The sequence below is a fragment of the Mus musculus genome, chromosome 8 (genome assembly GCF_000001635.26).
Source record: "Mus musculus strain C57BL/6J chromosome 8, GRCm38.p6 C57BL/6J".
NCBI lineage: Eukaryota > Metazoa > Chordata > Mammalia > Rodentia > Muridae > Mus > Mus musculus.
This window is the reverse complement of record NC_000074.6, coordinates 66376566-66390228: the sequence shown is the minus strand read 5'-3', so window position 1 is coordinate 66390228 and position 13663 is coordinate 66376566. Positions and strand designations below refer to the sequence as shown.

Below are 13663 nucleotides of genomic sequence, written 5' to 3'. Positions count from 1 at the left end.
AAATCCTGCAGCATTCCTCTACTTAAAATTAGCCTTTGTTCTCTTAAACTTCTGCTTTTTGGTTATTTATTCAATGTCTCCCACTTAGACAACAGACTAGTTATAGGAAACGTCACGTCTCTTGACACTTTTGGTCCTCAGCCATTATTGTATGCTGTCTAGAGCAGTTGGTTATTTTGATGGCAGCACACAGCAGAAAACAATATCTATAGGTCCTTTGGGCTTATTGTCACATGTAGAAGTCTAAGTTAAGTAAATTACTTATCACTGGAAGTGTTCCCCTAAAGAAGTACTTATAAAGGAGAACCTGCCACTCTGGCTTTAGATGCAAATATTACTTTCCCCCACTCCACTTGCCAGTAAGTTAGCATCTATGAGTGTCATTTATTAAATAATATTAGAAGTAGATTTGGGAACTGTCAAAAGGAGTTTTAAGCTGGACATTAGATAAGAAATAGTGTAAGCTTTCAGCAAAGACACATGGTCATCACATTCAAAGAATTATGTGAAGCACACATTGCTGTATAAAATCACATAATTCCACTTTTCTTGTATGGGGTGTGTGTGTGTGTGTGTGTTTTATATGTACATCACACATGTATGTATGAAGTGGAGCCAGAGGCCAACACCTAGTTTCTTTCCCAGTTGCCTCCAGTTGATTATTATTATTATTAAAAATAATTATTGCATTTCCTGGCATTTATTTATTTATTTATTTATTTATTTATTTATTTATTTATTTATTTATTTATGTGTGCATGTGTGTATATGTGTGTGTGTGTGTTCACATGTGCATGTGTAGGTATATGCTTTCCATTTTTTGTGTTTGTGGGAATCAGAAGACAATTTAGGAGAATTGGTTCTGTCATTCCATAATGTCCATATTGTGCATCTTGGTTACTGAACTCATGATTTTAGATTTGGTGGCAAGCACCCTTATACACAAAACCATTTTTGCTGGCCTTTTACCTGTGTTTTGAGACAGGATCTCTAAGTGTACCAAGATTTCACTGATTTGGCTAGAATCGCTGACCAGGGCTTCCTGGTCTCGTCTAGGGACCTTCCTAAGCATCCACCTGCCTTTTACTCCTCAGTGCTGAGACTATAAGTGTATGCTACTGCACCTGGAGTTTTAAGCATGCTGTGGATTTGAATTCAGATCCTCATGCTTTTGCCATGGGATCTCTGCCCACTGAACCATTTCCCTAGTCTGTTGCTTTGCTTCTAAACCCTTAAAACTTCCTAGCATATTTTAAGGCCTTGACAATTCTGGTCCATCCCACTTCTTCTTCTGAATCTCTACCATCCACTCCCCTCACTCACCACATCCTGGCTCTCGGTTCCCTGGACTGTCACACTCCTGTCTTGTTCCTCTCTCCTCTTGGCTGCCTGTGACCAGTATTCTCTGCAGCATCAGCTTCCTCCTTCTTTCTTCCATCAACTCCTATTTGTACTTTGAATTAACCTCTGATTTCTAAAGTAATTTGAGCCCTTGAGTCATGTATCTCTAAACCCTCTATTGTGGTCGTAAATCCATACTAACGGTGAAATAATTGCTGTGTCTGTGTTCTTCACCCAACTCGAAGTGCTACCACATCAGAAACTATAAAAATGCCATGCACTGTATATGTTCAATGCTCAGAATACAGTCCAGAGCATACTGTGCCTCAATGCAGGAACAAATGAACATTTTATGAGTAATTGTCTGATACAGCTTTGAGAGAACAAGTTGCCATGTTATTCACATGTAGACCTTATTTTTTCTTGTTCTGGTCTGAGTACATATGGACTACAACCTCTAGTTCATATGATTTACATGCATGCACACAGTAGATTTTTATTAAATAATTTCAGCTTTTATAAAATCAAAGCAAAATGAACAGTATGCAGTGGAAATATTTACTTGGTCTCAGAGTTCAGTTGAAATGATTTAGTAGCATATGAATATTTAAAATTTGCCTCACTCATATCTACAATGATAGAAAGCCCACATTAACATTAAGTTATCTTTAAAAATCATATGCTTTGAAATCAAACAGAACAAACGAACAAACAGAACAAAATGATCTTATTGCTAAGAAATGTACACATGGTTAGAAATTACCAGTAGGTGATTACTGGTAAAATGAATGAAGCTCTCCTTCCCTAGAGTATCTGGTAGTCATCCAACAAGCCCAGGACTTGTGTCCCTGTCCTCTGGGTCTTTAGTTACCCTGCTGAGTCAGACAACTGAAGAGCAAACTGGAGCCAACAACACAGAAGATTTTTCTGATGCAAAAGGCTGACCTTTAAGAACCTTTAGCTTGACTATCTTTGTCAGGCTGCAGAAATTTGGCTATATTTATACTGAACATTTCCACAAAGCCTCACTCCTACTGCCTCTGCAATTGTGGTTTTAGGTAAAATAAGTACAAAAATCATCTGCTTTGCCCATTTCTATTCCAGGATAAGTCCTATATTAAAGCGAAGATAAAAAACCCAATCCCATGTTTTTGTACCTATGGATTTTTCTCATAGTCTTCTGTTTTTAGTGTTATCACTTTACATCTAACCTATAACACTACAAATGAATGTCATGTTTTGAGGGAAGGTCACAAACACATACTGAGCTCCCATCCAGAAGACTTATAATTGGGTTGCGTCCAGTCTTTCACTACAGCTACTGACCTGCACACTTCGAAATTATCAGAGCCATCATCATAGGCAGCAGGAGGCTTCTGGGTAGAGGTATTCAGCTGGAGCCCTGTGTCTTCCCCACACTCGTCCCTTTCTACAGCTGCCAGGATTTCAGTATTGAAATCAGTTTCTGAAAATCTTTTCTTGATTGTTTCTTTTTGATTAAGTGTATGCAAGAGCTGAGGATCTCTGTGGCAGTATTTGCCTTTACTCCCTGAGTGGCTCTCTGCAGGTGTCCTCTCCACCAAGGACCCCCTTGGCGGTGGATGACTGCATTCTTGGTACCTTATGACTTTTCCTCTACAGATGTTTAAAGTGTGACTCCCACATTCTGTCAGCTCCTGGTGCTTTTCCTCTTTGGATCCCAGATCAACAAGTTCAATTCTGTCAGAAGTAGAAGACTCAGTCAAGCTTCCACATGGCTTGTTATTTCTCCTTCGCCGAGACAGTCTGAATTTAACCTGGGCTTGCCTTTTTGCCTGAACCCATTGACTCTCATCTGTGGAAGACGAATCTGAAGACTCCATATCAAGTTCTCTCCACCTGGGACTTGAGATCTGGAGGTGAAAGTCATTTCTTTTCTCTTTGGCTTGCTCTTCTGCATGTTCATATCTCTGAGAAACCCTCCTCCTCCTCCTAGGATTCTGTCTTACTGGTTTCTTACCAGACTCTTTTCTAGCATGGCTCAACACTACAACAGGGGTGCAGTGCTCGTCTTCTGACATGTCATGCAAGAGTGAAGATCTATACAAGGCAACAGGCAAAAGGATGGGAAGTGGGAATGGAAAGGAAAGTCATGGGAAAACAAAGAGAGAAAGAGAGAATGATGAACATGACAGTATGACCAGAAGTTGGTAAAGATAAACTGAGAATACAAAAAACAAAAAACAAAAAACTAAAGTATGTGTGTGTGTGGCTATAACCATGGACAACTTATAGCAGAAGCAGGAGCCATAGGTTCTCACATCATAAAACAAAAGTACAAAATACTGGTCTAAGAAATATTGAATAGAATAATTTGCCCAGGGCTTACCTGCAGATGTCCTGAGTAGATGGACAGACAGACAACCTTGACTGGCTCCTGGGAGCTGTCCCTGTCGTTGGGCTGCTTGCCTGGAGAAACAAGTTAGATAATTTGGCATCTTGATTAAGGTAATACATGGTTGATATCTTGCTTTTTTTCCACATATTTAAAAAATTACAGCAAATGTGGCTGCTGGTCATGTTGCTCATAGTGAGGTTCATTGAATCTGGGAAGTCAGGGGGCTTGTTTTGCAAAAGTAAAACCCATTTAGGGAACTTGAAACAGCTGATATGCTGCACTGCCCTGCTGTTGCTTCACTTGTGAGAGAGGAAGATGATTCCACAAGTTTCTATTCTATTTACTTTGAGCACTGGAGTGGAATAGCTCAATTTGCCTGGGAAACAAATGAGTATTTAGAGGTCCCAATGAAATAAAGCACCACAAAGCCAAGAAGTGAGAAGGGTTGTGATAGGCTGGTAAATGTGAATAATCAAATAGTCATCAGGTTGCTAGAAAACACCTTGAGTTAGCAACAAGGCCCCAATGAGACCATATATTTGAGAACAGTTTGTAAAATATAAAATCCTGCAGCTACTACTGTTGTGAATTCATTATTAGAGTAAACAAAACACATCTTTCAAAAACATTGTTGACTTTTCTTACATTTTGCCCCTCCCTAGGACATACTAATTTGAAGCTAACAACTTGAAATAAATCAGATGGACAATGAAAAGTTAAGTTTATTTCACTAAGTTCTTTTTTTTTTGACATTCAATATTTGCAGACTCCACTTGACTTCTTCACACTGTTATGTTTAGTGTAGACAATGCTAATATAGTAGAAGCCATGTTATACCAATAATTCACTATTGGACTTATCCTGTGGCTTTATCTAATCTTTACAATAATTTTACACATGAACAAATTGTCAGTTTGAGTTGTTTAGAACCATTTCTGCATATTCAATTAACACACCAAGTGTTTGTGGTAAACACTGTAATTATTTTTAAGTACAGTCAGGAAGCTTAGAAATTGAAGTAGCTTTTTGTTAAGATATAGAATTGAATATTTGGACTAAGAATCTGGCTTTGTCTTTTATGTTCTAATCACTAGAGATAAAGTCTCTTTTCTTTTGAACAAGAGAAACCAACGGGATTACAGGTCTATACTCTAGTCTGGTTGACTGATTCAGTAAAACACATAACTTTCTCACTAAGAAAATAACACTAAGGGAAAAAGGATTGCAAATTTCAAAGTATTTCTCAAAACGCTGGTGTCCAAAATGTGGAAATTGTCTAACACTTATGATTGTGGGGTTCAGAAAAAGAGAAACTAATTTAAAACCAAGAAACAAGAGAAGAATTGTTAAGTCTTTATCACTAGAATTATAAAACACATTTGTGTATAATGTCAACCAGTTTTTGGTAGTCTTATACCAGTCATAGAAACATCATATAGGAGGAGATAGTTTTGCTAACATTAAAGGGCAAATGGGAGTCATTAAAGAGACATTTCAGGTGGATGGAACAGTGTGCTGAAATGCTAGCATTGGGAGTGTGTTCCCAGCCTGATGCACACCTTCTATGGACTTCTGACTTACAGGTTTCTATAACCTCATGAATATTGTCTGTTTAGATCTATGAGTAGATAAAACATGTTCCATGATATATAGTATTTGTATCAAGATTCACTTCTTTCAAGTTATTATTATTATTATTATATTATTATCTTTCAAAACACCATATGGTGCTGTAAAGATGGCTCAATTGATAAAGGTGCTTGTCAAGTCTGATGCCCTGAAGTTACTTCTCTGGACCCATATGTAGGCAGAGAGCACTAGGTCCTGCAAGCTCTCCTGTGATCCCCTCACAGGCATTGTGGTATAGGCATGCCACCAACAAATAAGTAAGTAAAAAAGAAGGAAGGAAGGAAGGAAGGAAAGAAAGAAAACATTTTAAATCTGTAATATAATATCTCTGTTATTTTAAGTACATACCCAAGATTTATAAATTGCATTTCTGTTCTTTAAATAATAAGCAGTAACTGTTCTTAATATTGCATCTTGTAACATTCAAATAGAGATTATTAGGGAGCTCCGAACAGACTAAGCAGTGAACGAAGCTCATTTCTGAAGATTGATGCTTACTCACTTTACAATTGTGAATGAGGCCCCAGATGTGTGAAATTTCTGCAGATATTATTATGGATATGACCCACATCATGATGAACACAGATAGATGTTCCCATGAAGCTGTGCTAGGCAGATGTTGAAAGAGGCATAATAATAGCAAACTCATTTTATAATCTCACGTGCCTGCACAAAGACAGTCTGTATAATGTGAAACATTTACCACTGAGTAAATACACAGAACAGGAAAAGCTTGGCAGAGTGTTTCGGTCCAGGGTGACACTGAATCAAGTGGGTTTTGTATCAGACCTTTTTACTATTTTGTTACTAGGAAAAAGTCCATGCTTCCAAACTCACAAATAGCGTAGAGCAAAGATTACTTTATTCTTGGTCGCACTTAACAGAAGAGCAGGCCTGTGCTCTTGAGCATCCCCTGAGCTTTCCTGCATGCTCATGGTTTCCCTCCCCTGGAACTGTACCTATCTGCTTTCCTATTCTTAGTCTCTTCTGGTTCCCTTATCACTTGACTGGAACCTGAAAGTGTATAGCAAGTTAATCCCAGCAAGTAACTCCCAGATTAGTGTCAGTATATAAATGCTTCTCCACTCAGAGAAAGGTCAATTCTAGAAAATTCTGTGCTGGTTTTAGAATTTTTCAACAGGGCTGATTGAAGGCTTGTTTCTGCCTACTATGAATGTACCCTTTGGTGCTTCCTCATTCTCAGTGTTACCTTTGCAATGTCTTGTTTTTGTTTACTTTCTTTTCTTTTTTTTTCCATTTTTTTAAATTAGGTATTTATTTCATTTACATTTCCAATGATATCCCAAAAGTCCCCCACATGCTCTCCCACCCACTCCCCCACCCACCCACTCCCACTTCTTGGCCCTGGTGTTCCCCTGTACTGAGGCATATAAAGTTTGCACGACCAATGGACCTCTCTTTCCACTGATGGCCGACTAGGCCATCTTCTGATATATATGCAGCTAGAGACACGGGCTCCAGGGGGGTACTGGTTAGTTCATATTGTTGTACCACCTATAGGGTTGCAGATCCCTTTAGCTCCTTGGGTACTTTCTCTAGCTCCTCCACTGGGGGCCCTGTGATCCATCCAATAGCTGACTGTGAGCATCCACATCTGTGTTTGCTAGGCCCCGGCATAGTCTCACAAGAGACAGCTCTATCTGGGTCCTTTCAGCAAAATCTTGCTAGTGTATGCAATGGTGTCAGTGTTTGGAAGCTGATTATGGGATGGATCCCCGGATATGGCAGTCTCTAGATGGTCCATCCTTTCGTCTTAGCTCCAAACTTTGTCTCTGTAACTCCTTCCATGGGTGTTTTGTTCCCAATTCTAAGAAGGGGCAAAGTGTCCACACTTTTGTCTTCGTTCTGCTTGAGTTTCATGTGTTTTGTAATTTGTATCTTATATCTTGGGTATTTTGTTTACTTTCTAAAACCTTGATTGTTTAGTTTATAAAAATGTTCCTGTAATGCACTAAAAGCATCTAGGTAAGACTGTTTCCATGCAGCCCACTAAGACCATCTAGCTACACCTGCATTCATGCAGCCCACTAAGACATCATCTAGGTAAAACTGTATGACTGCAGAATTCTAAGACAGCATATAAATAAGAATACATGCCTGCATTCCACTAAAACAGTATCTAGGTAAGACTTAATGCCTGCAGCCCACTAAGTGCATGTACATAAGACTGAAGTTATAACTGGTTGACTCTTGTCATAGAAATGAAGAATAGATCCTCCAGCTGGGTGTGGTGACATGTGGGAAGCCGCCCTCACATTCGCCGTTGCAAGATGGCGCTGACATCCTGTGTTCTAAGTGGTAAACAAATAATCTGCGCATGTGCCAAGGGTAGTTCTTCACTCCATGTGCTCTGCCTTCCCCGTGACGACAACTCGGCCGATGGGCTGCAGCCAATCAGGGAGTGACACGTCCTAGGCGGAGGATAATTCTCCTTTAAAAGGGACGGGGTTTCGCCATTCTCTCTTTTGCTCTGGCTCTTGCTTCTTGCTCCTGAAGATGTAAGCAATAAAGCTCTTGCACTCTTGCGCTCTTGCCCTCTCTCTTGCTCTCTTGCGCTCTGGCTCCTAAAGATGTAAGCAATAGAGCTCTTGCTCTTGCTCTTGCTCTCTTGCTCTCTGGCTCCTGAAGATGTAAGCAATAAAGTTTTGCCGCAGAAGATTCCGGTTTGTTGCGTTCTTCCTGGCCGGTCGCGAGAACGCGTGTAAGAGTGACACATGCCTTTAATCCCAGAACTTGGGAGGCAGAGGCAGGCGGATTTCTGAGTTCGAGGCCAGCCTGGTCTACAAAGTGAGTTCCAGGACAGCCAGGGCTACAGAGAAACCCTGTCTCAAAAAACCAAAAAAAGAAGAAGAAGAAGGAGAAGAAGAAGAAGAAGAGGGCGAGGGAGAGGGGAAGAGAGAGGGAGAGGGAGAAGGAGAAGAAGGAGAAGAAAAAAGAAAAATAGATCCTCCTTTTCATCTGCACCTCTACCCGCATCCTTGCCAGATCATCATGCTTGTACCTTCTCTGACCCCATAACCTGGCTGTCTCCTAGGAAGTCTGACCTAACTAGGGATACAGGTAAGACCCCCATCCCAATACTCATGCCAGCTGGGACTCACAGAGAGCCTAGCAGATATGGGGTCAATTCTGGTCTGCTTGAACTCCATCCCCCTTCTGGCCTGCACCTCTACTTGAACACTGGGCAGATCTGAGTGCTTGCTCCTGGATACCAAAGCCTACCTGTCTTTCAGGAGGTCTGCCATAACCAGAAACATAGGAGGACTGCTCTAACCAGAGACACAGGAGACCTGACCTAATCAGAGACAGTACTGCCTGCTTCCCAGCAGGCTTGCTCTAGTCCAAGATAGCCAGGAGAGTTAACACCAGAGATAACCATATGGTGAAAGGCAAGTGCAAGAATTTAAGCAACAGAATCCACTGTAATTTGGCAGCATTAGAATCCAGTTATTCTATCACAGCAAGTCTTGGATATCCTAAAATACCTACCTAAAAATCAAGATTCTGACCTAAAATCTCATTTCATGAAGGTGATAGAGGCCTTTCAGGAGGATATAAATAACCTAGTTAAAGAAATACAAGAAAACAGGCAAACAGGTAGAAGAAACAAATGTGTTAAATAAATATAGGAAAATATAATCAAACAGATAAAAACTTGAACAAAATGGGCCCAAGGCCTAAAAATGAAAATAGAAACAATAAGGAAACCACAAATGGAGGTACCCCTGGAAATAGAAAAACCCAGGAAAGAGATCAGGAGTTATAGATACAAGCATCATCAACAGACTACAAGAGATGGAAGAGATAATCTCAGGTGTGGAAATAACATAAAAGACATTGACACATCAATCAAAGAAAATACAAAGTGTAAAAAATTCCTAACCCAAAACTTCCAGGAAATTTGAGAGACAATGAAAAGGCCAAACCTTAGAATGATGGGAATAGAAGAGGGGGAAGATTCCAAGTTCAAAAGGCCAGAAAACATCTTCAACAAAATCATAGAAGAAAACTTCCCTAACCTAAAGAAAGAGATGGCCATAAACATACAAGAAGCCTACAGAAGACCAAATAGATTGGACCAGCAAAGAAAATTCTTCTGCCACATAATAATCAAACCACTAAATGTGCAGAACAAAGAAAGTCTATTAAATCAGTAAGGGAAAAAGACCAAGTAACAAATAAAGGTAGACCTATTAAAATTACATCAGACTTTTTAACAAAGATACAAAAAGCTAGAAGATCATGGACACGTCATGAAGACCCTAAGAAACCACAGATGCCAACCCAGGCTACTAAACCCAGTAAAATTCTCTGTCATCATAGGTAGCAAAACAAAGGTATTTTATAACAAACTCAAATTTACACAATATCTTGGCATACTCCAACACAAGAAGAGTAATGATTCCAAATTAATCATTTCACAAACCCCAAAGAAGAGAAAAGAGAATCTCTTCTCTCTCTCTCTCTCTCTCTCTCTCTCTCTCTCTCTCTCTCTCTCTCACACACACACACACACACACACTCTAACCTGATACAAGAAAAATAGTAAGAACATACACTCATTGGTTTTTAATATCTCTCAACATCAATGGACTCAATTCCCTCCCCAAAAGACACAAGCTAACAGACTGAATACATAAACTGGATCCATAATTTTGTTGCATATAAGAAACACACGTCAGCAACAAAGGTAAACACCACCTCAGAGTAAAGGGCTGGAAAAGAGTTTTCCAAGCAAATGGTCCCAAGAAACAAGCTGGAGTAGCCATTCTAATATTCAATAAAATAGATTGTCAGCCAAAAATAATCAAAAGGGATGGGGAAGGACACTTCATACTCATTAAAGGAAAAAATATCCAACAAGATGAAGTCTTAATTCTAAACATCTATGCCCCCAAATCGAAGGCACCACATTCTAAAAGAAACTTTACTAAAGCTCAAAACACACATTGAACCTCACACAATAATAGTGTGAGACTTCAATACCTTACTCTCACCAATGGACAGGTCATTTTAACAGGAAATAAACAGAGTCATGGTGAAACTAACAGAACCAAATGGATTTAACTGATATGTACAAAATATTTCACTACCAAACAAGAGAATAGATCTTTTCAGCTCTCCATGGAACCCTCTTCAAAATTGACCATGTAATCAGACACAAAACAAGCCTTAAAAGATACAAGAAGATTGAAATAATTCTATGCATTCTATCTGATCACCATGGTCTAAGTCTGGACATCAATAACAATAAAAACAACATACTCATGGAAACCAAACAGCTCTTTACTCAATGGTGACTTGGTCAGGAAAGAAATAAGAAAGAAATTAAAGACTTTTGAGAATTCAATGAACATAAAAACACAGCATCTGGCTATTATAAATAAGGCTACTATGAACATAGTGGAGCATGTGTTCTTATTACAAGTTGGAACCTCTTCTGGATATATGACCAAGAAAGGTATTGCTGGAGCCTCCGGTAGTACTATGTCCAATTTTCTGAGGAACTGCCAGACTGATTTCCAGAGTGAATGTGCAAGCTTGCAATTCCACCAACAATGGAGGAGTGTTCCTCTTTCTCCACATCCTTGCCAACATCTGCTGTCACCTGAATTTTTTATCTTAGCCATTTTGACTGGTGTGAGGTGGAATCTCAGGGTAGTTTAGATTTGCATTTCCCTGGTTATTAAGGATGTTGAACATTTTTTTCAGGTGCTTCTCAGTCATTCGATATTCCTCAGTTGAGAATTCTTTGTTTAGCTCTGTGCCCCATTTTTTGATGGGGTTATTTGATTTTCTGGAGTCCATGTTCTTGAGTTCTTTATATATATTAGATATTAGTCCTCTATCTGATTTAGGATCGGTAAAGATCCTTTCCCAATCTGTTGGTGGCTTCTTTGTCTTATTGACAGTGTCTTTTGCCTTACAGAAGCTTTGCAATTTTATGAGGTTCCATTTCTCAATTTTCGATCTTACAGCAAGAGCCATTGCTTTTCTATTCATGAATTTTTCCCCTGTGCCCATATCTTTGAGGCCTTCCCCCACTTTTTCCTCTATAAGTTTAATAGCCAGAAAGAACCCAGATGTACCTCAACAGAGGAATGGATACAGAAAATATGGTACATTTACACAATGGAGTATTACTCAGCAATTAAAAACAATGAATTCATGAAATCCCTAAGCAAATGGATGGATCTGGAGGGTATCATCCTGAGTGAGGTAACCCAGTCACAAAAGAACACACATGATATGCACTCACTGATAAGTCGATATTAGCCCAGAAACTTAGAATACCCAAGATACAATTTGCAAAACACATGAAATTCAAGAAGAAATAAGACCAAAGTATGGACACTTTTCCCCTTCTTAGAAAAAGGCTATACTCAACAAAACTGGAAAACCTGGACGAAATGGACAAATTTCTGGACAGATACCAGGTACCAAAGTTGAATCAGGATCAAGTTGACCTTCTAAACAGTCCCATATCCCCTAAAGAAATAGAAGCAGTTATTAATAGTCTCCCAGCCAAAAAAAGCCCAGGACCAGACGGGTTTAGTGCAGAGTTCTATCAGACCTTCAAAGAAGATCTAACTCCAGTTCTGCACAAACTTTTTCACAAGATAGAAGTAGAAGGTATTCTACCCAACACATTTTATGAAGCCACTATTACTCTGATACCTAAACCACAGAAAGATCCAACAAAGATAGAGAACTTCAGACCAATTTCTCTTATGAACATCGATGCAAAAATCCTTAATAAAATTCTCGCTAACCGAATTCAAGAACACATTAAAGCAATCATCCATCCTGACCAAGTAGGTTTTATTCCAGGGATGCAGGGATGGTTTAATATACGAAAATCCATCAATGTAATCCATTATATAAACAAACTCAAAGACAAAAACCACATGATCATCTCGTTAGATGCAGAAAAAGCATTTGACAAGATCCAACACCCATTCATGATAAAAGTTCTGGAAAGATCAGGAATTCAAGGCCAATACCTAAACATGATAAAAGCAATCTACAGCAAACCAGTAGCCAACATCAAAGTAAATGGAGAGAAGCTGGAAGCAATCCCACTAAAATCAGGGACTAGACAAGGCTGCCCACTTTCTCCCTACCTTTTCAACATAGTACTTGAAGTATTAGCCAGAGCAATTCGACAACAAAAGGAGATCAAGGGGATACAAATTGGAAAAGAGGAAGTCAAAATATCACTTTTTGCAGATGATATGATAGTATATATAAGTGACCCTAAAAATTCCAACAGAGAACTCCTAAACCTGATAAACAGCTTCAGTGAAGTAGCTGGATATAAAATTAACTCAAACAAGTCAATGGCCTTTCTCTACACAAAGAATAAACAGGCTGAGAAAGAAATTAGGGAAACAACACCCTTCTCAATAGCCACAAATAATATAAAATATCTCGGCGTGACTCTAACGAAGGAAGTGAAAGATCTGTATGATAAAAACTTCAAGTCCCTGAAGAAAGAAATTAAAGAAGATCTCAGAAGATGGAAAGATCTCCCATGCTCATGGATTGGCAGGACCAACATTGTAAAAATGGCTATCTTGCCAAAAGCAATCTACAGATTCAATGCAATCCCCATTAAAATTCCAACTCAATTCTTCAACGAATTAGAAGGAGCAATTTGCAAATTCATCTGGAATAACAAAAAACCGAGGATAGCAAAAACTCTTCTCAAGGATAAAAGAACCTCTGGTGGAATCACCATGCCTGACCTAAAGCTTTACTACAGAGCAATTGTGTTAAAAACTGCATGGTACTGGTATAAAGACAGACAAGTGGACCAATGGAATAGAATTGAAGACCCAGAAATGAACCCACACACCTATGGTCACTTGATCTTCGACAAGGGAGCCAAAACCATCCAGTGGAAGAAAGACAGCATTTTCAACAATTGGTGCTGGCACAACTGGTTGTTATCATGTAGAAGAATGCGAATCGATCCATACTTATCTCCTTGTACTAAGGTCAAATCTAAGTGGATCAAGGAACTTCACATAAAACCAGAGACACTGAAACTTATAGAGGAGAAAGTGGGGAAAAGCCTTGAAGATATGGGCACAGGGGAAAAATTCCTGAACAGAACAGCAATGGCTTGTGCTGTAAGATCGAGAATTGACAAATGGGACCTAATGAAACTCCAAAGTTTCTGCAAGGCAAAAGACACTGTCTATAAGACAAAAAGACCACCAACAGACTGGGAAAGGATCTTTACCTATCCTAAATCAGATAGGGGACTAATATCCAACATATATAAAGAAC

At 39.2% G+C, this 13663-nt stretch overlaps 1 protein-coding gene across 14 annotated transcripts in view; it reads right to left on the bottom strand.

Annotated features, from left to right (window-relative positions):
• Positions 1-13663, bottom strand: part of Marchf1 (membrane associated ring-CH-type finger 1) — an 854833-nt gene that overhangs the window by 82613 nt on the left and 758557 nt on the right. For 11 of the 14 annotated variants that reach the window (XM_030243793.1, NM_001293784.1, NM_001363124.1 and 8 more), the window contains one exon: positions 3710-3789. In XM_030243793.1, coding sequence (XP_030099653.1) covers positions 3710-3789 — 80 coding nt within the window. The other 3 variants (NM_001166375.1, XM_006509755.2, XM_006509754.4) reach the window with 3 other exon arrangements.